The sequence below is a fragment of the Schistocerca piceifrons genome, chromosome 5, assembly GCF_021461385.2.
Source record: "Schistocerca piceifrons isolate TAMUIC-IGC-003096 chromosome 5, iqSchPice1.1, whole genome shotgun sequence".
NCBI classification, from domain to species: Eukaryota; Metazoa; Arthropoda; class Insecta; order Orthoptera; family Acrididae; genus Schistocerca; species Schistocerca piceifrons.
Window position 1 is genome coordinate 369042939 of NC_060142.1, and position 27990 is coordinate 369070928.

The 27990-nt window shown below is 42.0% G+C and overlaps 1 protein-coding gene across 3 annotated transcripts in view; it reads right to left on the reverse strand.

The window, feature by feature from the left end:
- Window positions 1–27990, reverse strand: part of LOC124798547 (zinc finger protein 837-like) — an 80646-nt gene that overhangs the window by 44975 nt on the left and 7681 nt on the right. For 2 of the 3 annotated variants that reach the window (XM_047261998.1, XM_047262000.1), the window contains exons 2-4: window positions 23995–24168; window positions 7876–8160; window positions 1674–2258 (exon numbers count right to left, since the gene is read on the reverse strand). In XM_047261998.1, coding sequence (XP_047117954.1) covers window positions 1674–2258; window positions 7876–8160; window positions 23995–24168 — 1044 coding nt within the window. The remainder of the gene's footprint in view (window positions 1–1673; window positions 2259–7875; window positions 8161–23994; window positions 24169–27990) is intronic. The other variant, XM_047261999.1, reaches the window with a different exon arrangement.

The following is a 27990-nucleotide window of genomic DNA, read 5'->3' on the forward strand; positions in this document are numbered from 1 at the left end:
TTTGTCTGACTGAAAGTGGGGTAAGAGCTGCCTCGTTTTACCTTCCTCAGTACCTTTAAAAACTTTCCAAAAAAATTTTGGCATGCAAACAGTCGAAGTATTTTAAATAAACGAGAACATTTTCACATTTTTTGCGTTCCGTCAGGAACATTATTCTTCTCGTTCTCTGCTTTCGCCTGATACAACAGGACATGTGACGAATATGAAAAGAAATGTATTAATCAGTTAAATTTAGACAGTTTACTTATGTGAAACGGAAATTATATGAAATGTAATAGTCAGCCAACCCGCTGCAAAATTATTTTTAAAAAAATTTAATGTTGTCATGTAATTTCATGTAACTTTTACCATTGTGATAAAGATGGTCTTAGAATTATCGAAACATGGTTAATGTGTTTTTTAAAAAAAATGTGGCGACCGGTTGGTTGACTATTACATTTTATGTAATTGCGTATACGGTTGCTCAGCCCACAGTCACAAAGTGTTTAAAATATCATGAAACTGAAGTAACCAAAACTAATTTTACACCTCGGGCCGGATTTTATCCGTAAAAAAATCTTGCATATGTTTCAGTACTACAACGTGGGGCTCCCAGACGATAACGCCGAAACTTTACAACATATTTCTTCGTGCTACGTCACTTTATATACTACGTTTTCACATCACACCGTATTTTACGTGCGTATTTTACATCTATAAGTAAGGTAACTTCGAATCTCTGTATCTTGGAAACGGACAAAGATATGAATAACATTTTTAAGGTTATTCGAGATCGTGATCTTAGGAATACATCCCAAAAATTACAGTCATTTGCTGTGCATAGCCGTCTCGCAATTCGTGGTTGGGTTTTGGTACCCCAAATATTAGTTTTTGGCGTGTTCCTCCATAACGTATAAAGATTTCTGAAAACGGGGACATGGCTCTTGAAGATAGATTGCTACAGAATGTATCCTTAAAATCTGGGCAATATGGTGCGGTTATTTATTATTCAGATATCGCCTTAGAACGGATTTTATGTGTGGAAGTAAGGTAACTTAGAACCTCCGTATCTTGGAAATGGACAAATATGTTGAGAAAATTTCAGGGTTGTTCGGAATCGGATCTTAGGAATATATCGTTACAATCTGAGCCGTTTGCTGTTCATAGTCTCGGGCAGGTTTTGGTCCGCTGGCGACGGGAAAAATGTAGTAAAAATCGAACCTTTTTGTGGGGCTTTCCGAGGAACTGTTCATGAGCTAATAGTGCCTCCATAAATCTCATCAAGCTTACCGTATACCACATCAAATGCAAAAAGAACCATCCGATTTGCTTCATTTGCGTAAGCAGGAAGATGTATGAAATATTCATACCTTCGATCCTATACTACAGGATAGTGAAACTAAGACGATCCTTCTGTTGGGTATACGAATGGTCCCTAGTCCAAAGTCTATTCACAACATTTTACCTTACCTTTTTATTACTAGAGGAATCCGAAGTATGAGCACTGAAAAGTCTCTCTTTTATGTGCGACTATTTTGAACGACAGCCTTGCATGTTGTCCCATGCATACCGAATTTTTATATCTTCTGAATAAACAGCTGCCACTATTAAATTGCGAATTGCCGTATTTTAGTAGGTGAACAGTCGAACTTTGAACTGGTGAAGTATTTAAGTAGTGTAGGTTGTGAGCTGACCTGCAGCGGTGGGAGCGAGGGCGGCACCTGCCACACGTTGGGCGGTGCGCCCGCTGTGCAGTAGCCGGTGCTGGCGCTGACGCCGCCGGCCTGGGAGGCAGGTGCCGCCGCAGCCTGCGAATCCGGCCGGACTCCGGCGGAGACCTCGCAAGCGGGCGGCAGCGGGGGCTGAGCCGGCGGCAGAGCCAGCGGCCGCGGCGGGCTCTTCACGTCCATCGTCGGTTGCTGCAGCGGCAGGGCCACCGCTGTCGGAGTACTCCACGTCGTCGTGGTCTGCTCGCGTTCTACTTGCGGTATGGTTACGTCACACTGCTGTGCCGTCTGCGTGATGGAGTCCCGGGAAGGCAGTGGAGTCAGTGTCTCTGCACATTCCAGGGGATTCTTCGGGCTATATGGACGTTGTTCTGCGCTCTTCGTCGACGGAAAATGCACTTTCGACTCCGTAAGCTGGTGGTCTACGGTCGCAGATGGTTTTTCAGTTAGGAAAGGTGTAATCGACGCCGTCACAGCTGGTGGTATCATGTTGGTGACATTTCCTGACGACTGGTGACTGTCGGCCTGGGATTTTCCTTCGACACATTGCTCCTGGAATTTTGAAATAATAGGTTTTAATGATGTTTATTGGAGCGGTGAGTCATTCACTCCACGTCGCCTATTTACATTTCATTTTATTTTCGAGCTCTTCAGATGCATTTTCTTTAGTTTTGGGGTGCTTTACGTACTAACTTCGCAAGCTAATGTGCTCAATATATAACAGCTAGTCGTGTTGGTGGCTTGTAAACAAAGGTGAACACGTTGGCAGATGTATTCTAAATGACCATTGAACTTAAGAAATTGTGTAGGTATGTTAGACAATTTACAAGTGTAAAACCAACATGCTGTGTAATTCGTAATCTGAACAGAAGCCAGTGAAGATAAGTAATTATGATGAAGTGATACATTCGGGACAAAGGCAAGCGATGCTAAGTGTGACACAGAAAGAAATGAATCTGAAAAAAAAACTTTATGTTTATTTGTAGCAACTGAATGCAGTATACAGAAGTAAATATTCTGCGTTTCTGAATGTCAGTTAGAAATATTATTTTTCTAAACTTTTTATGTGATACGATACTTTATTTTCAAAAGAATCGCATCTATAGTCGTTAGCATCTCAGTAGCACTCTCGAACTAACTGCACTGATGGATAATGGATCTCAGCATCTCAGTAGCACCCTCGAACTAACTGCACTAATGGACACAGATTCATATGTATAAGGTGAACATTGCTAACATGCGAGGAGTACTCTGGAGTAGGTCCATTACAGTGTCATATACGGTTTGCTTAGGAGATGCACTACAGTTTCTCATTAATCTGACAATATATCTAATTTGTTCATTTGGCTTCTGTACAAATGGTTTTATGTGATTAGGCACTTAATATAGTCTCAGACCTTTAATCCTAGATTCTATCAGTGGTACCATACTCACTGCTTATCACTAATGATCCAATAAAAGTATGCTAATATATTTCTCCTAATCATGTGGATTACTTCTGATACTATTTCAGTAGACATAGTCCTATTCGCTAAATGAAGTATACCTCTGTCTCATAGTTTTCAGTTTCCCTACAATAATTCAATATTAATATTTTTTATCAAGCAATGGCGTTAACAGGAAATAGAGTATTCTGTTCCCTTGTATGTTTTGTTTATTGGTAATAGCCTTCTCTTCAGGACTTTGCCCACATATGTGCTCGAACACTATTCCCCTCAGTTTATCTTCCCTCTCTGTTCCCACCTCCTCCTCCGCCACTCTGTCCACCACATCCTCCAACCTTTGTCTATCTCCTTCTCCCCACTCTCTCTAGCTCATTCCTCTATCATTCACTCCTCCACTTTTATCTATCTCCTCCTCTCCTCTGTCTCTGCTTCTCATCTTCTCTCTGTCAAATCCTCCTCTTCCTTCCATATTCTCCTCCTCCTCTTTCTCTGACCACCTCCTCCTCCTCCTCCTCCCTCCTCTGCCCCTCACTGTAGTGTACATCCTCCCCTCCTCCACCAGTCTTTGTCCATACCGTCTTTCTCCCTTCTCACTATCCATTATCTCCTGTCTCCTCCTTTCCCTTTTCATCCCTCCGTCAAGGTTGGTACTACTCCAACACAACACGCCTCTCATGCATTGCAGCCAACATACTGAGAGATGGAAAACCTTCATGTATCTGTGCATAGGCTGTTACGCAAAGTAGGTTGATAAGGCAGGCTGATACTACTCCTAAACAGCATATCTGTCATACAGGGCAGCCTACATTTTGAGATGTGGAACATTGTTTCATGTCCCTGTCTTGTACGCTGCCCTACAAAGCTGGTAGAACCGGCAGGCGACAGTTTATCTACACAATATGCCTGTCATGCAGACCATCCTATACGTCAGGTGATGTAAAAAACACACTGAAGGAAGGAAGTTATAAAGCCCGTACTGATACTGAGACCTGTTGTTTCTGTGCCAGATTTCCTTGAAATTGATCCAGGTGTTAGGGAGGACATCCCATACATCGACACATACACTGTGCCTTATATATAGAAAGAGATTTAATCCGTACCTTTCTGAATACATGAGAGCGATGGGGTTCTTGTGTAGGTACCTCAGAAACCATACTGCAGCACATCAACCCTGGTGTTATTTAATGTATGTCATCAGATTTTCAGAATTAAAATGACGATCTTAAGTCGAATAAAAGGTATTCCATATTCAGGAAACACTGAGATGAACAAAGGCTGTATAATGCTTCCCTATGAAACTCCAGGTGCCTGTTTATTTCTGTAAATCAGTTGACATCTTTGTTCTAGTATGTGTGTTAGTCATAAAGCTTTAATTATCATCTCCAAAATGTGAATTTCTTGTTTATTTGATCTGGAGATCTGCAGTACGTTAAAATGTTTACGCAACGGTATCATAAAAAAGCTGCACAGGAGCTAAAGGACAATGGTGCCATACACTGATACAGTGGAGTATTGGGCTGCAAACATGACAATGGTCTCTTGAAATTTTCCCAGCGTATCGATTATTCCACAAGATTTCGGGATTGCAGCCGGATCTCATCGACTTCTTTCCACGATATTTCGGCTGACAACCTTACAGCCATCTTCAGGCGAGTGTTTGACACTGGAGATTGCTAGTGCAAGTCGCTCTATTTATACGTAGAAGTGCCGTAGGCTCGCATGCGCAAGTTACCGTAGCATGCGCGCCACCTGTCGATTCCAAGGCCCTCTACAATATTACTGCATCTATGGAGCGCAAACAAATGCGTGAAAAAACATGAGTGTCACACTCGCCTTTTACAGCCCAGTAAGTCGGCCATAGCCGAACATTGTATTTCTACAGGACATACTATGAATTATTCGGCCACGAAAATCTTGGCCCCATCGAGATCCTTCTGGGATTCAGTTGTGAAGGAATCCGTGGATATACGTTTAGCGGAAAATCTCATTAATCACGATGGCGGCTTTTTATTGAATAAGGCCTAGGACCCGTTGATTTCTTTAATTTCGACCAAAAGAAAACTTTTTATGGCTTCTGACATGTCGAGCGACAAGTAATTTTAATTTTAATATTGAAATTTTGCATTTTATTGTTTTGGACACGTCTGCGTGCATGTTTTACTTTTTTCACGCATTCGTTTGCGCTCCATAGATGCAGTAATATTGTAGAGGGCCTTGGAATCGACAGGTGGCGCGCATGCTACGGTAACTTGCGCATGCGCGCCTACGGCACTTCTACGTATAAATAGAGCGACTTGCACTAGCACTCTCCAGTGTCAAACACTCACCTGAAGATGGCTGTAAGGTTGTCAGCCGAAATATCGTGGAAAGAAGTCGATGAGATCCGGCTGAAATCCCGAAATCTTGTGGAATATGACAATGGTCGCTGCCCTCTAGGCTTCTCAATTGCTCACTCTTTCATAAAAGTCCGCTGAACCAAGGTCCGAGGCGGGAATGTCGCAGCTGTATCAGGCCATTTCAGATATCATAAGTCATCTAATCGCAGTGTACGGGTACTTAATAAATTGCTATGACCTCTAGACAATGGGGCAAAGCAAGCAGTGAGAAATGCCGGTAAAGGTGAAGACTCAGTCGTCATCAGACTAGGTGATTTTTCAGTGTTTGTTTGGACTGCGCTGAGGTCAGCTAAACAAGCTATTAAGGAGCAAACTTTCTGAATTCTCGTGCCTCGGCTGTAGGACGCTGTGAAGATGGAGGGGAAATTGGCCACGTTGCTGTTCAACAATGCCAAAACTCTTTCCGCACAGGACACAGTCACTCCTGATGCTTCGTTGGGCTATCAGCTATCAAATTTTGTCTTGCTTTCCCATCCCATATTCTACTGAGATTGCTGACTTACTCCTTACTCCTCAGCCGAAGAAATCATTGCATAGCAGGCATGTCCAGAATGACAACGTCATCATTTTCCAAGCGGAACGTTTCCTGAACACCTGAAGTGTAAACTGCTACAGCCAAGACCACCCCGAGTCGTCCATCGCTGGTAAAAATTGTTCACATTAATGGATGAGTGTTAGAGAAGGACAAACACCATCTCGAAGATTCGTGGGCACAGCTTGCATTTTCGACTTCTTATTTTCCTCTTTTTCTTAGCTTTAATCCTGTTTAGGAGAGAGTCCTCTGTACCAGAGATTTGGCAAATTTATTTTAGTTTAATTTTGTCGTCTGGTGCCCTTCTTGTCGCTGTATCCGTATGTTAACTGTTTTTATACCGTATATTCTGAGGCGGAAATTGGGAACCCACACAGAATTTGCCTAAACGAGTGTGGGAGCAGCCTAAAACCACCCTCAAGCTGCTCTGTGCACCACTCACAGCTCACAGTCCTTAATTGGCCACGTCTATTCGATACACGTTACTCATTTTCCTGTCTTGCAATCTAGCACGATGCGCGTTACGCTATACGAGCAGGTCTTGAACTTTTCTAGGTTGTAATTGAAAATTTTTCGACTACTGCACTTGGAACAATGTCTTTTATAGCAAAATACATTGAGGTGATGAAAGTCATGGGATAGCGATATAAACATACACAGGGGGTGGTAGTACCGCGCATAGCAACGTATAAAAGGGCAATATGTTGGGAGCGATGTCATTTGTACCCACGTGATTCACGAGAAAAGGTTTCCGACGAGATTATGACCGAACGACGGGAATTAACAAACTGTGAACGTAGAATGGTAGTTGGAGCTAGATGAATGGGACATTCCGTTTCGGAGATCGTTAGAGAATTCAGTACTTCGAGATCCACAGTATCAAGAGCGTGCCGTGAGTACCAAATTTTCAGGCATTACCTCGCACCATGGACAACACGTTGGCGATGGCCTCAACTTAACCTCCGAGAGCAGCGACGTTTGCGTAGAGTTGTCAGTGCTAACACACAAACACCACTGTTACTCATTTTCCTGTCTTGCAATCTAGCACGATGCGCGTTACGCTATATGTGAAAAAAACCACTGAAATCAGTGTAGGACGTACAACGAACTATTGATTAGCACAATGTGGCGAAATTTGGCGTTACTGGGCTGTGGTAGCAGTAGACGACGGATGCGAGTGCCTTTGCTATCAGCACGACGTCGTCTGCAGCTCCTCTCCTGGGCTGGTGGTCATGTCGGTTGGACCCTAGATGACTAGAAAACCGGGGACTGGTCAGACGGGTCCGATTTAAGCTGGTAATAGCTGATGGTATGGTTCGAGAATGGCTCAGACCCCACAAAGCCCTGAACCCAGGTAGTCAACAAATGCCTTTGCATGGGATCATTGGGGATCATTTGCGGCCTTCAACAATGAACTTATTACGGATGACAATGGGCGATGTCAATGGGCCACAATTGTTGGAGACTGAAGAACATTCTGGACAGTTCGAGCGGATGATTCGGCCACAGAACAGGCCTGACATGAGCCCTATGGAACATACTCAAGAAGTCAGTTCGTGCACAGAATTCTGTACCGGCAATAGTTTCGCTATTACGGACTTCTACAGAGGCAGAACGGCTCAGTATTTCTGCAAGAGACTGCCAATAACTTATTGAGTCCGTGTCACGTCGAGCTACTGCACTACGCCTGGCAAAAGAAGGTCCCTCATGATATTCGGAGGTACCCCACGACTTTTTTCACCCGGTGTACAGTGACAATAACTCAGCGGAAAGGGATGTGGGATGAAGTGTGGTACCTGCTTGTCAGCGGTGGAGGGCCGCGAGCACCGGCCCGTGGCGGAGTCGGCGGCGGCGGCGGCGGCGTCGGGCTCGGCGGCGCAGACGCGCAGCGCGGCCGACTGCAGCAGGCGCACGCCCAGAGCCGCCGCCGTCTCCAGGAAGCGCGGCAGGTCGCCGGCCGAGACGCGCGCCTCTCCCCTGTAGATGAGGTCCAGCAGGCGGCCCAGGTCGTCCGGCTCCACGCCGTGCAGCACCACCGTAACCGGCTCCGCGCCGCAGCTCGGCTGCTCCAGCAGCACGCGCTGCAACCACAGAGCATAGAGCGGCCTTCCTCACGTCGGAGGCCCGACCGGCATGTGCTCACCTGCCTCGCCCCTCTGGGCACCTACCTGGCCGGATGGGCACAGCCCGCGCTCCTCTTTCCTTCCTAATTTTTTGCTTACTACCTTATCTCACCTGATTCTCTGATCTCTAGTTGTTAGTTATTAACGTATTCATGGAGATGAACAAATAAACTAAATAATATAGGCGGCGGGATAAAAGAACTTAAAAACAAATCAAATTGCATGGCATTACTTTCACTGAAAAACTTACTTTTTTTAACACATACTATAATTGCTTGTTAATTTTATTACTTTCGCACGGCAATAAGCATCCAAAATTACCTGCAGATTATTGTTATGTCTAATATATTCACAAAAGAAATAACGGAAAAAGCAAATAGGTTGTGCACAATTCTTTTTCATTGTCTCTCTGCACCATAGTCTTCCTAGAAATCATAACGGAAAATCTGTTTTTTAATCGTAGCATAATTCAGCATTAATGTCTTATTAATTTGAAAATCAGCATAAATTAAAATGAGTAAATAAATAAAGGAGTAAGCTTAATTATTTCTAACAAATTTTTATTATTGGCCTTTGACATGAACAATTTTTTTAAGGTTTTGTCTAATTTTTTGTTCCTCAATGTTCTGGCTTTTAACACATATTTATTTCTTGATTCTAATACTAAAATAAATTTTCCCAATGCTGTCAATTATCCAGTTTCTGTGATCATCTTCCCCACCATTTGAGAAGTGTGGCGAGTCGACAAATAAATTGAGATTTGAGCACTGGTTGAGCAAACTGTTGCAATAAAAGGTAAGATTGCTCTTTGGTCTCCCTTTCAATGTGCCTGTCTTAAAAATGTTTTCACAAATCCTACATACGCGATTCACATCAGACGAAGGCTGCACCAACCCTCCACGGTTTTTAATTGAAACCAAATTGACAGCTAAGTTGAAAGGCATATTTTCGTTATGTCCACTGATTGCCACCAAACATTCTTCACATTTTATTTTCCGCCCTAGGCTCCGCACAACGTATCCTCCAATGTATTCCACAACATCCACACTTAACGTGGAAAAAACTGGCTCCATTGGTAAGAAGGGTTCATCTTCTTCATCACTTCCCCTTGAAACTTCTGCGTCCAACAAGCATGATTTAGACGTAGACACATTTATTTTATCTTCACTGCTTGATTTTGTTCCAATTCCAAGTCCCAAAAGGTCAATTTTATCAAGTGGTATTACATTTCCACTGCTAAAATCACTTTCATGCAACTGCTTATGCACAATAATTTTCCTTAACAAGTGTCAAAACTCGTAAGCACTTGGGATGTCGCTGTTTCCTCCTCTCCTTCTGATATAGCAGAACAATCTCTCCAAATGGTCTTGACTTATTTTATACATGGGTATATATTTCAGCAACTTCTCCTCTTTTATAAGTCGGACATACATTCTGCGCATGCTGTTGATGCATATCAGAAAAGCCATAAAACCAGTTTTACGGGGACCATTGAGTACTTACTAATCTGCCGTTTTTTTTCTTTTAGTTGCAGAATGTAAGTTTCTGCTCTCTCTAAAGTTAGACAAACATCAACTTCATTATTTTCATTTATTGCTTGTTTTAAATATTTTCTCTAATAGTTCTGGAATTTAGTACATCAAATAAATCATTAAAAATATTTACGAGTTTGATAGTTCCATCACAGTCTTCGAATCCAGGAATGCCTTTCATTTTACAATATTGCAGTGCATCCGCCACACTCCTACTAAGCAATTGAGCTGCTAGCTTCACTTTCATTTTTTGATTTTTGAACCAGACATGCTGATTTTTAATTTTATTAGCCACACTCATACCTTCCATTTGTTGCAAATGTAACAGTTTATCGAAGACTTTCCAGCATATACCTCTCCCATCTGAGTCCACTAATTCTTGCAAGTCATGGAGAGAATTGCGTACTAACTTTAGCATGTGTGATGGATCGAAAAACACATTGACATGATGAGGTCCTCTTTCGAAATGCGTTACCAGCTGCTTTGAGTCTTTGAAATTACAACCAAATTTTCCGAAACACGCATAATTGGATGAAGTACCAGCACAGGGGATTGAGACGACTTTTATGTTTATGTCTGACAGAAGTTGCAAACACTGAGAAATCAGACAATAAATTTGTTCGCTAGTGATCCCTTTAATGAAGAAGTAACCCAGAGGAATTTTCCACAAAGAATTGATGCACACGATATTTATGGATGACGCACACTTCATTGGCAATTGGGGCTCCGACGTCCGTATTTCCACATCCGAGGTCCATGTATCCATACAACTTTTTTCCAACCCAATCAATATGCTGTCGAATGGCCATTGAATCGAATATCAAACTGCACACAAGTCCATGATGAAGTTTGCATTTTTCTTTCAGTACCCGGAAGACTTCTGAGCTGAAACCTGGTTCAGCATTGATGGAAGAAAACCACTTAGCAATTGTTCGTGGATGCGGTAGGCAAGTCTGAAAAGTGTGTCGTACAAAGTTGTAAGCCTTAGGAGAGAGGAAATGCAACGTCGTGGTGAAATTCCGTATGCAGTCATCGTACTGTTTCTTCATGTTTGGATTCACACGCTTTTCTGACTCTCTCTGCACAAGACACAATGATGTTGGAGTAATGTTGCACAACAAATCGCCGTGCTCTGACTGAATAAGATTTTTTCTTTTTAGTTCTTTAACGATATCTGTTAAACTTGTCACTTTTAATTGCAGTCTCTTTTGTTTCAGTTACATATTCCGCAGTTTTTTTCTAGATTCATTTAGTTTCTGTTGGGTCTCTTCTAGTTTTTCTTTAGTTATCGTTAAATCAGTTTTTGGTATTTTTTCGGGCACTGACGATGGAATTGGCGAAGTAACACGTTTGAGAACTCTTCTTACCTTTGAAGCTGATGTTGATGGCTATAGATGTGGTGGATGTGAACTAAATATCGATGGAACTGCATCTTTTTTCAAATATCTTTGGAAAGGAGAAGAATTCTCGAAGTCTTCCTCGCTGAAATGACAGCTGCAGATACGGCTGTGAGTTGAAGTTTTCCAGTTGTCTCTTCTGATCGCTCGATTCCATTTCTCCTTCAGTTCTGGATCGTTAGGAAAGCGGTGGAAAGAAATTCTTCTCCTCTCGATATTTTCTTTTTTTTTCTACGGTTATTACAACCGTACGCCACACATATACCCATTCAAAAGCAGGAAAATTTTCGCGTACAACAGATAAATCTCACACAATAACAACTCGTCTCCGACTCTACGCAGAACCAACACTGGACTGAACAACGAAAAGCTCTAGACTGCATACCTGTTCGCATTTTTTTTTTTTTTTTTTTTGTTCATCAGTGTGCTGACTGGTTTGATGCGGCCCGCCACGAATTCCTTTCCTGTGCTAACCTCTTCATCTCAGAGTAACACTTGCAACCTACATCCTCTATTATTTGCTTGACGTATTCCAATCTCTGTCTTCCTCTACAGTTTTTGCCCTCTACAGCTCCCTCTAGTACCATGGAAGTCATTCCCTCATGTCTTAGCAGATGTTCTATCATCCTGTCCCTTCTCCTTATCAGTGTTTTCCACATATTCCTTTCCTCTCCGATTCTGCGTAGAACCTCCTCATTCCTTACCTTATCAGTCCACCTAAATTTCAACATTTGTCTATAGCACCACATCTCAAATGCTTCGATTCTCTTCTGTTCCGGTTTTCCCACAGTCCATGTTTCACTACCATACAATGCTGTACTCCAGACGTACATCCTCAGAAATTTCTTCCTCAAATTAAGGCCGGTATTTGATATTAGTAGACTTCTCTTGGCCAGAAATGCCTTTTTTGCCATAGCGAGCCTGCTTTTGATGTCCTCCTTGCTCCGTCCGTCATTGGTTATTTTACTGCCTAGGTAGCAGAATTCCGTAACTTCATTGACTTCGTGACCATCAATCCTGATGTTAAGTTTCTCACTGTTCTCATTTCTACTACTTCTCATTACCTTGGTTATTTTACTGCCTAGGTAGCAGAATTCCGTAACTTCATTGACTTCGTGACCATCAATCCTGATGTTAAGTTTCTCACTGTTCTCATTTCTACTACTTCTCATTACCTTCGTCTTTCTCCGATTTACTCTCAAACCATACTGTGTACTCATTGGACTGTTCATTCCGTTCAGCAGATCATTTAATTCTTCTTCACTTTCACTCAGAATAGCGATGTCATCAGCGAATCGTATCATTGATATCCTTTCACCTTGTATTTTAATTCCATTCCTGAACCTTTCTTTTATTTCCATCATTGCTTCCTCGATGTACAGATTGAAGAGTAAGGGCGAAAGGCTACAGCCTTGTCTTACACCCTTCTTAATACGAGCACTTCGTTCTTGATCATCCACTCTTATTATTCCCTCTTGGTTGTTGTACATATTGTATATGACCCGTCTCTCCCTATAGCTTACCCCTACTTTTTTCAGAATCTCGAACAGCTTGCACCATTTTATATTGTCGAACGCTTTTTCCAGGTCGACAAATCCTACGAAATTGTCTTGATTTTTTCTTTAGCCTTGCTTCCATTATTAGCCGTAACGTCAGAATTGCCTCTCTCTTCCCTTTACTTTTCCTAAAGACAAACTGATCGTCACCTAGCGCATTCTCAATTTTCTTTTCCATTCTTCTGTATATTATTCTTGTAAGCAGCTTCGATGCATGAGCTGTTAAGCTGATTGTGCGATAATTCTCGCACTTGTCAGCTCTTGCCGTCTTCGGAACTGTGTGGATGATGCTTTTCCGAAAGTCAGATGGTATATCGCCAGACTCATATATTCTACACACCAACGTGAATAGTCGTTTTGTTGCCACTTCCCCCAATGATTTTAGAAATTCTGATGGAATGTTATCTATCCTTTCTGCCTTATTTGTCCGTAAGTCCTCCAAAGCCCTTTAAATTCCGATTCTAATACTGGATCCCCTATCTCTTCTAAATCGACTCCTGTTTCTTCTTCTATCACATCAGACAAATCTTCACCGTCATAGAGGCTTTCAATGTATTCTTTCCACCTATCTACTCTCTCCTCTGCATTTAACAGTGGAATTCCCGTTGCACTCTTAATGTTACCACCGTTGCTTTTAATGTCACCAAAGGTTGTTTTGACTTTCCTGTATGCTGAGTCTGTCCTTCCGACAATCATATCTTTTTCGATGTCTTCACATTTTTGCTGCAGCCATTTCGTCTTAGCTTCCCTGCACTTCCTATTTATTTCATTCCTCAGCGCCTTGTATTTCTGTATTCCTGATTTTCCCGGAACATGTTTGTACTTCCTCCTTTCATTAATCAACTGAAGTATTTCTTCTGTTACCCATGGTTTCTTCGCAGCTACCTTTTTTGTACCTATGTTTTCCTTCCCAACTTCTGTGATGGACCTTTTTAGAGATGTCCATTCCTCTTCAACTGTACTGCCTACTGCGCTATTCCTTATTGCTGTATCTATAGCGTTAGAGAACTTCAAATGTATCTCGTCATTCCTTAGTACTTCCGTATCCCACTTCTTTGCGTATTGATTCTTCCTGACTAATGTCTTGAACTTCAGCCTACTCTTCATTACTGTTCTCATAAAGGAAGGAATTAACGGTACCCAGGCGGGAACGGCAGCGCAGGGCCCCAGCGCGGTAGGTGCCCAGGGTGGCCGGGTTACTTGGCACATCCCGCGCCTGCCGAAGGCCGCTCTATATCCTTCTATGCTCTGTGGCTGCAACCGACCACCGGCCACCGTCAGCTGTCATCTACGTCATTCAGCGTGTGGGAGACATCAAAACAGTTTGTTTCGGTGTGAATCATCTTGCCGTCTGACAGCTCCGTGCCGTGTAAATCGTCATACTGATGAAGACAAGTTGCTTGAAGTGCCAGGGTATTCCACTGAACAGTAATTTCTACGTAATCAAAGGTCAGATGTGCAGCAAGGTAGTTTTGTGTACAACCTATGTCGCCTCCGAGTCACGTATTTGAGAATGGTGTAGGGCTTTTCTTAACACCGAAAAATAATTAATGTTGAGTAATGAAATTTTGGGAATACATTTCTCTGGGTACAATGTTTAAGTGATTAACATTGCAAGACCATAGATTAAAGTAAGAACGAGGTAAGTCATTGAAAATGTGACTTGTTGGTACTCCAGTAACCTGTGTAATGTGGATGCATTGTTTTGTACAGGTGCCTAGAGCGCTCTTGCTGTCATACGAAATCCCACCCCAGACTATAATCCAGGTGTAGTTCTGGTGTGTCTGGCATGCAGACAGGTTCGTTGCAAGCCCTCAACTGGTCTAATAACACACGGCCATCACCGGCACCGAGGCGGAACCAGATTTCATAAGTAAACAGAACAGACTACCACACTGCCCTCCAATTAGCTCTAGCTTGACACCGCTGAAGTCGCGAATGGTGGTAGTTTGGATCAGTGGAATGATGCACGCTCAGCCACAGCCATACACCTAACACGATGGTCGTCCGTGCCACGTGGCAGTCTGATATTTTTGCAACCGTACATTCTCGTGGCAGCCGCTGCCAGCAATCATATACGCATTCTTGCCTAACATCTCACAAAGTCCAGTCTTGAAGGCAACTAACGCTCACGATCGCTACAGCATGTACTTAAAGCACACCTGATTTTCATCCTCCTAGTGGTGATACTAGCACGAAAAGTGAATAGACGTCATCTTCCTGATGTAGAAACACTCCTACCAATTTCCGTTTATGTCGCTCAATTCCTTCTTGCTCTTGCTGTTTTTTCCGTCGATGTATTTCAATATGCATACGTAGTGGCAACAATTGTTTATCGTTATTAATAAATATATGTGTAAGAAATGGGCCAGTGGAGTACAAGGGTACATAAAAAGTAAATTACTCATTATCAAGGCGGAAAAAATAGCTTTTATTGAATGCTGCACTTCATTCAAAGTGAAATAGATACATGACACTATCTTTGACGTAGCCAGTAAATCTCTGTAAACATCCGTGGGAACGTTCGACCAGTTCCTTGACGATGAAAACCCACTGCTCGGTCGTGGAACCATTAGAGAATACCTGTGTGGACGACCTTGTTACGCGACCGTTTTTCTCAAACTCTCCTGTTACTGGTGTAAAACCTGAAATAAAAAAATAAAAAAAAATCAAGTCCGAATTATGTGTATGGCGAGACACAGTCGCCACAGCGAGGTTAACTGTAGGGAAAATGAGTCATTTTTATTAAGATTCACTAATGTTAGTCTTAATTCTGAAGACTTGCGAGCAGTTAAAGGTATAGTATGCTTTCAACTCGGGCCACAGCTGCAAACGCATACCCTTCTTCAGTAGATTACAAACTCCTATTCTGAGTTACACACAGACATAAGTAAGTGGCCTCTATGAAAGCATCCCGCACAAGGCTGTAGGTGAGAAGACGCACCATGGGTGATAAACAGACGGGAGAAACTGCCCCAGCAGAATACACAGAAGGTCTGCTGGGCCACTCACACGCGTACGAAGGTCCTCACGGGCGGTCGGACTGGACAGTGCTCTGAGGAAATCTGTCTTGGCGTTGGACACACAAAAGTCACAATGCACATATGCACATTGTATCTCCAGGTTGCGAGCTAAAAAAAAAAAAAGTTGTTTTTAGCGCGCTGTGTGTGGTCCGCGGAAGGTAAGGTTCGCAGTAAGAATTCGCCGAAATTCACATGCCTTTAAGATAATACCGGAGAGAGTGGAATAGGGACAGAGTAGCTCGAAGACTGTGGAACACCGACACTGCGTTCAGGGCCCCGAAAAAACCTGAATGTTTAACGAAATGCAAAAACAACTATGACTGATTAACCTACACCCATTAGAAGTGACAGTAAAATCACGACTGTGCTCACAGAGGACCACCCTTATTGGCCAGCACATTAAGGATGACAAACAGGGGGAGAGACTAGCACATATCTTTCTTTTAATTTTGTAACTAGTTAGCCCTCTTAAATAAGAGTAAGGGAGGGAGAGTAGAATCTTTTAGGACAATTTCTTAGTAGTCCGCAATCTCTATATTTATCATTCAGCTAATCAAAATTACATGATTCCAGAAAAACACAGAGAATCGTGTCTTCCTTATCGAAAGCGCACTGGAGAAAGTCACCCCTATGTCAGACTTTGCAAGCAGACTTATGATTTAGGCGTCTTGATGGACAGGCGCCTTCTCTGACAGATTTCATTTCAGCTCTGATCAGATCAAGTTGAACTTAGATGCAGTCTCAAGATGTTGTTACAGATCTGATGACTAATTCTGCTCCCACTTTAGTCCCTACTTGCAAATTATGTGTATGGCGAGACACAGTCGCCACAGCGAGGTTAACTGTAGGGAAAATGAGTCATTTTTATAAAGATTCACTAATGTCAGTCTTAATTCTGAAGACTTGCGAACAGTTAAAGGTATAGTATGCTTTCAACTCGGGCCACAGGTGCAAACGCATACCCTTCTTCAGTACTTTCCATCTTTACACACCAACTTTCTGGATTCGCAGTGTGACTTACGCGACTGTGAACGTGTTATTCAGATCCCGTCTCGCATGTCCAAGGTATTAACATATTGTTGGCAATTATCGTTAAACCATTTCTATACCACTTATATACAACAAACCGTGTTAATTGAGATCTTTGCTTAATTCAGTAGATAATAAATTCCTTGATCATTGTTATGGAGGGCAGCGAATCACCCGAAATTATGTCAGATATCCAGCACGTTGGAATACGTTCACTTACAGATGCCCAGAAAAGAGAAAAATGCACCACCCAGAAATAATGATCTTTAGAATGCGCAGAACTGAAAAGTAAGGTAAGTGCTAAAGACTGTTGAGGTAGGGCTAACATTAAGGATTGACTGCGCCGCCTCTTGGCTGAACGAGAAGGTAACGTCAAACTCAGTTACCGAAGAGAAATAAAATTAAATGGAAATGAGTAAGAAAACGCCATCACTCATCTTTGTCGTCAAAGCTTATAATATTGTTTTCAGGTGACTTAGCATTGGTAGAATGTACGGTCTTCAAGAAATAGATTTGTCACTTAGTGACATTTCTGTTGCTATAAGGGGTGGAAAAATTAGGGAACCAGCGTAAACACAACATATTACTATGCTTATAAGGGTGTAGGAAACCCGTTGGCGTTTCGAGTAACTTCCAATCGTCTCGGAATGCATAAATACTGATCCAGTGTTTGAAACACCAAATACTTAGGCTACCTTGGCCACGGAACCACCCACCATACAAGCACCAACAATTTGCCCACGTTCTAATTCACATAGCTAGCATCTACACAGAACACTGTTCCGGCCACGACCGCACTTGCAACGTATTGAGGACATTGAACAGGTGCCATTTGTGGGCAGATACAACAGCGTAATCTGCAGGCCCGGCTAACATCTGAATTTATATTCAAGCAAACCTTTATCGTGGTGTTTCCATATTTTTGTCTAAACACTGTAGGGGCAACGTCAGTCATGTGTGCGTATAGCTGGTAAAAGGAACAATTACATCCGCAGCGATCATAGGGTGGAGGATAACGCAGTATGAAACCGTTATGAACCATACAGTCCGGCCTACAATGTAACCCCAGAGGCTGACTCACTACAGTGGTTGAGAAGCCGTCTACGTGCGCGGTTCGAAGCTGCCTGTCGCCGACTGCATTGCTTCGTCGTATACCACTCCGATTACTTCCACTGTCCGGGAGCCACAGGGTACAACTGACACGAGAATGCCGTAGCTGTCGCGTTGAATAGCAAATAGTAGTGTTTTCGGACCAGTCTCGCTTCATCACATCCTTTAGTGATGGGCACATAATGTGTTTCACGCTACCGTGATTCTCGTAATCCATTATTGAACAACGTATAGAAAAACTGGTGCTTTCGAGTGCAGTTGGATACGACGAGGCAATCTAAAAAGCGGTCATTGAGAATGAGAAGATTTAGAGGCCAGGATACCGACAGTTTTTGACGTAACTGCACATTCCTTTTTTCAGAATAACAGCAGCTGGCCCCACTCGTTCGCCTGAGATGTCGCTCAAGGTACATTTCTGGGGTGTGGATGGTCGATAAAATGTCGGTCACGGACCTCAAGTAATAACAATCTTTAGACTCGCACACAAACCACGTCGAAGAAGAAACGTTAGAAACAAATGCAGGCTACCTTTTATTTCAAGCATCACGTTGACACATTTATTTACATAATGAATTATCATAGCCAGACGTGATGTACAGCTAAGTAATCGAAATTTTTTGTTATTGCCTTCTATCTATTAGATGGTATAAAATTTCCGTCAGATGGCTGCTCCAGCAATGTTTAGTAGCGTTAATATACAAGAAATGCTAATAAATTACGTAGTTATAGCGTGAAGAAGTTTAGTAATGCGTGGATTTGTGAAGAAATTTAAACTGGAACTATATTTATAACACTTAATTTATGTCTTCTAATAAACTGCTGCGTTAGCTATGAGTGAATAGTTTCTTACTCAGGTTCTCAAGGTTACTCTTCATGTCAGAAATAATCGCAGCTAGAAATTTTTTACGTATAGGAAATTCGAAACTTTCTCGAGCAGCAGTATAAACACTCTCTTTTTATTACCCGGATCCAGGTTTTTTGTTTTGGCGAATGCTGGGATGCTTCCAACAGCAAGGCCGTGGCCATTTACCCAGATACTCTTGCAGAACTGAAATAATGTAACGTCGTTTAATGTTCTCGCAGTAGACACGGGTTTCTGACCCACCTACTTATATCAAAATAACACGAGACCATTACTTCCTCTTGAGTTCTGGCTACAACACCGAGAGTAATTCTCGGCATGATATTGTGAGGCATCTGTATTCAGTGGTGGGAGTACTATCCTTATGAAATACTGCTGTTGTTGTCAGTATCGTGCCGTTACCAGCGCAGGATCCTGGATGCCAGCCAGGGACCGAGTGTCGGCCGACGTCATAACCTTGTTGTTTAACCTTGCTGAGACAGGACTCGAGTCTCGCTTTAAGGCTTTGCAGGTACGAACTCAGACACCCATCTTACCCGTTCTTTACGGTCTTTCTCCTACGAGAAATGACACCCACGTGAACCGTCAAGTAACGGGAAAAATACGACACACTCTGGTCTACGAGACTGCTTGGCTCATATACCCAGTAGTTCATTATCATAGCGTTGCATCCATTTTCGATATCTTGTTAATTACATCATTTAATACATAAACAATTAATCAAGGATCTTGTCCACTACTCTCTTTGAATAGATTAGTTGAATAGTTTGAGAAGAACGTCGGAAATCGAAACACATGAGCATTTTTTCCATCCACCCCGTGTTTCCTCACTCAAGATCAGAAACATGGAAAACATGATACAACAGATATTCTCTGCATTTATGCTCTCAAGATCATAAACACGGAACATATTATATAACAAACTGTAATGGAATCGACAGTGGCAGGCAGCTGTGTAGGACATCAAAGGCACTGCATTACGTAATTTTTGAACGTGAAACAGGTTTTTACGCACTCCACTACCTGTGGAACATTTTCCTCATTATCCAGACAACGACTTGACGCATTCTGTAAAAATACTGTCGCGTAAGTAAAGCGTCTTTTGACAGGTGCCAATCTATATTTCATATATATGTATGACACGAAAGCTTCGGTCAAAACAAAGCAGTCATTTTTTCTGTACAGCCTTTAAATCTCCTCTCCCTCGTATTTCGTGTGCTTAATGATACGTATCGCCTTCGCAATCATTGCTCAAGAAGCTGCGGCTTTCCGTGCAGCAGCTGGTCAGCAATTGAGTCCTAGCCGAGAGGTGAGGCAGCGGGCCCTGTTGTAACTATATAGTGTCGCGCCCCGCTTCAGCAAAACACTGGCTGCCGCCTGCTGTGGAGAGGAGTAATCGGCAGTCTGATATATCACGTACGTGAGTCCTGCGGGCTAGTTTTCTTAAATATTACCAGTAAGAGTTGCACCATGGAGTTAATTCCACCAATTCTGAGTTTCGGAAGCGTCGCTCGAGATTGATTTACCTGCCAGAGAGATTTGGATAATGAGCTCATGCCTGGATGAAAGTCATTGTCAGTGACCAGAGAACATTGTTTTCGAATAAAAAAAAATGAAAATAAAAAAAAGTTGGTTGTAAAAGAGTAACAGATATTGCATCTTTTACAGCACTATCAGCACTCGTAACAAATCAGTTTTGTTTTACCGTTACACCTCAGAATCTCTGTAAGAAATATGACAGAAATGACCGCTCGCAGAATAGCGGTTAAGGAAGGGATGCAGGGGGGGGGGGGGGGGGGCGCTTGGTGCTCAGTTAATATTTCAGCGTCGAACCTGGGGTACAAGTTTTTGGGTTTAGCTCGGGCCAGCGGCCGTTTGTATAATCATTTGAATATTTGTCTCACTGTAGTTATTTGTATTTAGCAAAGTTCAAAGACGAACCAGAGCAGGCAACCAGGCAAATTGTGCGAGTAATTTCTATTGGAAAAGATTTTAGTTTGGGATGAAATTAATTCTCAGCTAATGGTGCCATTTGTATGTGCACCGTTCGGGTTGTACGTGCAGAAATAGTCATTCTTCTTCGGAATTTATGTGCAAAAACAGTCACTCTTAAATGGCTCTGACTGGAGCGAGACCGATGGTTCAAATTAGGTCCACCGGTATATCGGAACCACAGTATGTTTTAACAGTTGAAAAAAATCTTACTTCTTTTGGATTTTGCGAGCAGAAATCCGTTTTTCTGGGAGTTTTTTTAAAGCGCGCCACTTCTATACTTCAAAATTTTACGAATCGGTTCAAACTTCACACGAAGGAAGAAAAATGCTTAGAGTCAAAACGATTCTATTTATCCAGTAATCTTCATCCGTTACCGAGATACAATGATTTAAAGCCGAGCAAAATGTAGCACGTAAGATTCGTTCATATGTGAATTGAATGAGCGGAAAAAAAATTATTACCTAAAAGATTAAAATCACTTTCAAAAACCTAAGTTCATTCGGATTTTACGTGCAAAAACACGTTTTATGTTAGTATTTTACGCGCGCCGCTTCTGTGTTTCAGACTTCTAAGAATCGGTTCACATTTTGTAAGACAAATTCATGAAATAGTGGCCGTCCTGTTGTTTTGTGAAAACTTTATCCTTTGCCGTGATATAAGTATTATGGCTCGAAATGCAGTAAAAAAAATCTGTACCAGATCAGTCGTCACCCGAGTCTGCAGAAATCTACATCGGTTGTCAAGCTATTGTTGTCTAATATCAAAATTACAGTAGAGTAAAAGTTGAACACCACAATGGAAAATGCTCCTAAGTCCTCGGCAGAGTTATTGATGTAAAAGAATAGAGCTAGCTTTTCGACTTATCTGCCAGCTTCAAAGGTATTTAAACATTTTTACGAGTTAACCTTACTTCACCAGCGCCGAGAGTTCTCTTACACCATCCTCGCGTTACCTGTGTGGTGTGTGTGTGTGTGTGTGTGAAATCTTATGGGACTTAACTGCTAAGGTCATCAGTTCCAAAACTTACACACTACTTAACCTAAATGATCCTAAGGACAAACACACACACCCATGCCCGAGGGAGGACTCGAACCTCCGCCGGCACAAGCCGATCAGTGTGATAGCCGGCCGGTGTGGCCGAGCGGTTCTAGTCGCTTCAGTCTGGAACCGCGCGACCGCTACAGTCGCAGGTTCGAATCCTGCCTCGGGCATGGATGTGGGTGATGTCGTTCGGTTAGTTAAGTTTAAGTAGTTCTAAGTTGTAGGGGACTGATGACCTCAGATGTTAAGTCCCATAGTGCTCAGAGCCATTTGAACCATTTTTACTTGTGTGGTGACGGGTGTAAGAACATATAGACACCAATTATGTGCCTCTAGTGAGTGGGATGCGTCTTCAATAGGAAGTACCCGTGAATGGGGGCGTATCTATAATAGGAAGTATCCCACAGTGGAGATGCATGTATCCTAAACTTTAATGACATGTTGGCTCATATTGCACGACCTGACAAATGGTGTTTCGGATGTCATTATGGCATGTACCATGTTATAAGACATGACATCACGAATCACTTTACTTGACACGATGCATTGTATTATGTGACATGGGTACATGTCAAGATATTTTGATTTTAATGTCTTTCAAGCATAGAGGTAAGTCGAACAACTAGTTCCCTTCTTTTACATCCCTAACTCTGCCCAGGACATATTCGCTTTTTTGTTTCAAAGTAAGAGCATTTTTCATTGTGGTATAGATGGCAAAAGCGAATGTTGGCATGGTCTCAAAATGGAAAAATTATTCGGTGCTTCGCAGATGGGTTCCACAATGGACTATTTCGTTCATTCAGACAATAGGAGTGTTACGAAATGCTTTCCATATTGCATTATTGGTTCAAACACGTGTCCGATCATCCTGATTTAGGTTTTCCGTTATTTCCCTGCATCACTTTGAAAAAGCATGGCCGATTTCCTTCCTCGTCCTTCCCTAATCCGAAGGGAGCGATGACCTCGCTGTTTGGTAGCCTCACCCCGTAAGAACTCTTCATTGTTTCCTTCTAATGGGAAAGGGGTGATGGTTCTTTTTGGAGAACATTGATTTATACGATTCTCGTGATGGAATTTATGTGTAAGAGATTGACAAAAACATTGAATGAGAGATAAACATACCTCCTCTTTAATACACATTGTTTTCAATGTTTTGACAATTTTTTCGCTCAACACTGAGGCACTTTTGCGTCAAGCTGCATCGTTCCTTACCAACAGATCCTTGCATGTACTGACAAGTACCGTGATTTTCTTTGTTGGTTCCTTTGTTACATTTATTACAAGTAGACTGATTCCTTCGTGATATTTGGTATATTTGCTTATACGAGTTTTGAAGCAACAGGTCAGATGTATGACTTTGGATGCCATAATAACTTTATAAATTTCGACCTAATCTATTAGGTGCAATGACTCTGTAATATAACGGGTTTACGTCACTAATATTCTTATCTACTATTTCTCTAATAGACATTCAGTTTTACACCTCAATTTTCTGTTCAAACGGAACAGTATGTTATAAAATGTAGCCAAATATTCAGGTGAACCATTAGTACGAAATCTAAGATTCTTGGTGAGAGAACTGGATTCATGGCAAGTAAAAATTACCAATTTTCTAATAACTTCATTTCACGAGATGAGACACACGTTATTGCCATGTATTTCCGTCGTTTTCTGTTCTTTCATTTGCATAGACAATTTTGGAAGCAGACGTTTACCCCATCGAGATTTCCCATACTGTTGCGTGGGAGGGTTCTAAGACCTGGCTGAGTGGATACTGTTTTTTAAAATATTTTTTCTCGACTTCTCTTACTGATTTAAAAGGCGTCCTTCCTGTTTTCATACATTGTTGTAATATTTCGATCTGCTGCATCCAACATACTAAATCATACGTTTTACGTTTGCACATCGTTGACTCAACCTCAGTCACACTTGCTCTTAGATGCCACTTTTGACACAGCATGTGCCTTCTGATCAGATGTCTTTCCCTGAATTTTGCTACAGTTTTCCCTTCATTTAGTACAACATATGGGAGACACCCATATTTCTCCAGTTGTACACTCAATGCTAAAATTTATAATCTCTGGAAGAGTAAAGAGCTACCATTAAACACACGTTGAATAATCAATAATGTATTTTCAAAGCAAATTCTGAACACCTGAAGAATAATCTGAAGGCTTTCGGCTGAAAGCTGTGTTACCAGGTGACGTTTCTTTTAATTCCTGTCGTCGAGGCGGTCGCTGAACTCACCTCCAGGTAATCGCTGCATGCGGAGAGCAGGACGCGGTGGGCCTTGAAGCGGCGGTCCGGACACCACAGCGTCACGTCGACGAACGCGTTCTCTGTGAAGTACCCGCAGAGCCGCTCCAGCAGCTGCGCCTCGTGCTGGTCCCAGCGCACCAGCAGCAGGTTGTCGTTCGCCTTCTGCCAAAAGTTGGTCGCCACGTAACGATCACATCTTGATACACAACACGAAGTAGCGTACAAGTTTTTTTTAAGTGCACTGAAAGGGTAACTACTCCGCAACATTAGGCAGTGGGAAGCAAGCACTCCTTCTGTGACTGATTCTACAACGACGTGCAGTAGCGATGTAATGTAAAGGAATGATCGTTCACGGAATATTGTTCCTGTATATGACGGAATAATATACAGAAGAAAGGAAAATGAAATTGAAGTTCTGTTAGATGACGATCAGTTTGGTTTTAGGAAAGGTAAATACACAAGGGAAGCTGTTCTGACGTTGAGCTTGGTAATGGAAGAAAGACTTAAGACACATTCAGAGAATATATCGACCTAGATAACGTATTCGCAATGCTCTCCACAGTGGAACTGAGGTAGAACTGCACACTATGTTGAATGGACTTAACAGTCTAATGAGCACACACTATGGGTCGAGAGCAACCCGAAGAGAAATAAAAGTAATGAGGGGTAGCGGAAGTGAGATTAATGACAATCAAAGGGAACTACTGATCTACTGATACGAATATGTGTTAGCATCAAATGACAACCTGCATGGCACTTGAGGAGCTGTGGAGTGCAATAGCAGTAGGCGAAGAGAGAGATTTGAATGTTACGTGCAAGTGTTGAAGAGGTTGACACAGGAAAGGAATTCGTGGCGGACCACATAAAAACAGTCATGAGCCTAGCGACAGAAAGCACACGGATGGGTGGAACTGCAGTTCTACCTCAAAGTTAGGCTTCTTTAATTCGCTACTGTTATCATTGAGCAGTGAAGGCTTCATTTCGTCTTTTCTTCACCCTTCATTTGCTGCCACCTCGCTAGGTGGCACGAATTACCCTGAGCTTCCTGTGTATTATCGCTGGCGCAGAGTCAATAAAACAGGCTGGTTTGTGTGGAATTGGAAAGAGTCTGCGTACGTGGCGGAGGGCAACACGGACAGTGGTCGGCCCGTCGGTTGTGTGGGCCGATGGCTCTGTTTGTGCGGAGACTGTTTACAAGTGTACCGTTAGTGGCTGCATCGAAGTTTTCACCACGCCCTTCAGTGTGCTTCAGGTGAACTGCCTTCAGTTACGCCCATTCTTCGCACTTCTGGATGCCGGCGTTTTGCATTGAACTCTAATTATGGAATAACGACTTCTTGATGTAGCGGTGGTTGATATCGCCCGCGCTATATGCCCGCCTCTGTGACTCTCACTTTATCGACCTCAAAAACATTTTTCACGCGTTGTAAGTATAGTTGACCGCATCTGGTCTGTTTGAGTTTGGTCCATTTAATGGTTTTCACTTGTTGCCCACGTGTAACGATGGCTGCTTGCCGTTACAGGTGCTACTTGAAGTTTTGCGTTACTGTTACTTGTTTACGCCACAAGCTGTTGATGCTTTAAAAGTTGTGGCATTCAAATTAGTTTATTTTCCTGTGAGCCGTTAGGACGTTTGTTGTTACCCAACTGTTTAATAAAATTGAGTATTTAGTGCTGTAAAACTGCTCGTAAGCTCTGTGGTAAATCCATTTCATTAAGCGATTGTTTTTATCGCCTTGTAATATATGTATATTGAGAAACAAATTTCCAAAAACAAACAAGTATTTATAGCCTTCGTAGACCTCGAAAAGGCATTTGACAATGTTGTATGGCCAGAAATGTTTAGAATTCTGAAGAAGGCTGGTCTGAAATATAATGATAGAAGGATAATCTTTAAAATATACCAAAATGAAACAGCCTTAGTTAAGAAGGAAAACAAAGAAGAAACAGCAAGAATAAGGAAAGGAGTGAGACAGGGATGCCCACTATCTCCAGTAATTTTCAACGCATATATCCAAGAAGCAATAGACAAAATAAGAGAGAATATTGAAGTAGGAATAAAACTTAACGGAATGAAAATAGATATGTTGCGATATGCAGATGATATCGCCATAATTACAGAAAGGAAAGAAGATTTAGAAGCCGCACTCAATGAAATGGAAAACACCTTAAAAGAACAGTATGGAATGAAAATAAATAAGAAAAAGACTAAAGTGATGGTGAGTGGCGCCCTGAACTACAATGAACCCATACGAATAACAATAAAGGGAGAGAAACTAGGGCAGGTTACAGAATTTAACTACTTAGGTAGCAAAATAACAGCAGATGGAAGGAGCAAAAGTGACATTAAAAACAGAATACAACTTGCCAAAATAGCATTCAATGGAAAAAGAAACTTACTGACGAGCAGAAATGTTAGTTTAGACGTAAGAAAGAGAGTCATGAAAACCTATGTGTGGAGTACAGCCCTTTACGGATGTGAAACTTGGACTTGTGGAAAAGAAGAAAAGAGAAGATTAGAGGCATTCGAAATGTGGTGCTACCGGAGAATGGAAAAAATCAGCTGGCGAGACAAGGCTACAAACGAAGATGTCCTCAGAAGAGTGAAAGAAAACAGATCTCTTTGGCGAAATATACAGAAAAGAAGAATAACCTTCATAGGTCACATTTTACGGCATAACAATTTCATTAAGAGAATATTAGAAGGAATCATTGAAGGAAGAACTCGCCGAGGACGACCTAGATTAAGCTACATTCAACAAGTAATAAATGACATCGGGTGCCAGACCTATGCAGATATGAAGAAGAAAGTTGACAAAAGAACGGAATGGCGTGCTGCTGCCAACCAACCTGTGGGTTGATAACCGAAGAAGAAGAAGAATATTTTCTTGGATTTATTATTTAATCTTTCAGTTATTTTAAGGAAGTTTTCGAACTAATGTATCCTATTCAAATTGTGTTTTAGGTCGTTCTGAAATCCAAGTACCATGGAAGAGAGCCTTACTTGTTAATGCCAGCAATTAAGTTCAAAAATGTTCAAATGTGTGTGAAATCTTATGGGACTTAACTGCTAAGGTCATCAGTCCCTAAGCTTACACACTACTTAACCTAAATTACCCTAAGGACAAACACACACACCCATGCCCGAAGGAGGACTCGAACCTCCGTCGAGACCAGCCGCACAGTCCATGACTGCAGCCCCCTAGACCACTCGGTTAATCCCGCGCGGCAGCAATTAAGTACCACGTCTAAGAGGTAAGCTTTTGTTTCGCAGAGAAATTTCAGTCTGGCGCAAACAAGTCTCTGGCTATGTAGCCAAGGTGACTAATTGACGGTTTTTCTATTTGAAGTAACTTTACGAGATTAATGATATCATCCTATTCAGTTAAGTTTGTTTGAGGAAGAATTTCATTACATATCATTTTACCGTTTTATATTATTAATCGCTGTCTGCTCTGTGCAGTTTTAAATAACGCTAGTGTTTGATTATTGTGGCAGATGATTAAAATGGCTCCAAGCACTATGGAACTTAACATCGGAGGTCATCAGTCCCCTAGACTTAGAACTACTTAAACCTTATGGAAATCACACACACCCATGCCCGAGGCAGAATTCGAACCTGTGACCGTAACAGGAGCGCAGTTTCGGACTGAAGCGCCTAGAACCACTCGGCCACAACGGCTGGCATTGTGGCAGATTTGAAGATTTTCCTTTCCCATCGTATATAAGGGGATTTCAATCATGAAGATCATAAAATCGAAAAAACGTTGTTCTAGATTCCCAGTAGATGGCTGACATGTTTCATTAACATTATGATGGTAAAGTGCAAAATTTAATTGAGGAAGAATTTTAGCCAAATAATGTCCACGTACACAGAAATTAAGTTGCAATGTTTTTGTATCCAGTGAGCGTAAATGAAGTATAGATTACTACCAGTAAATCAAAAAATCAAAATTCTAGTTATTCTGACACTGTTCTGCAACA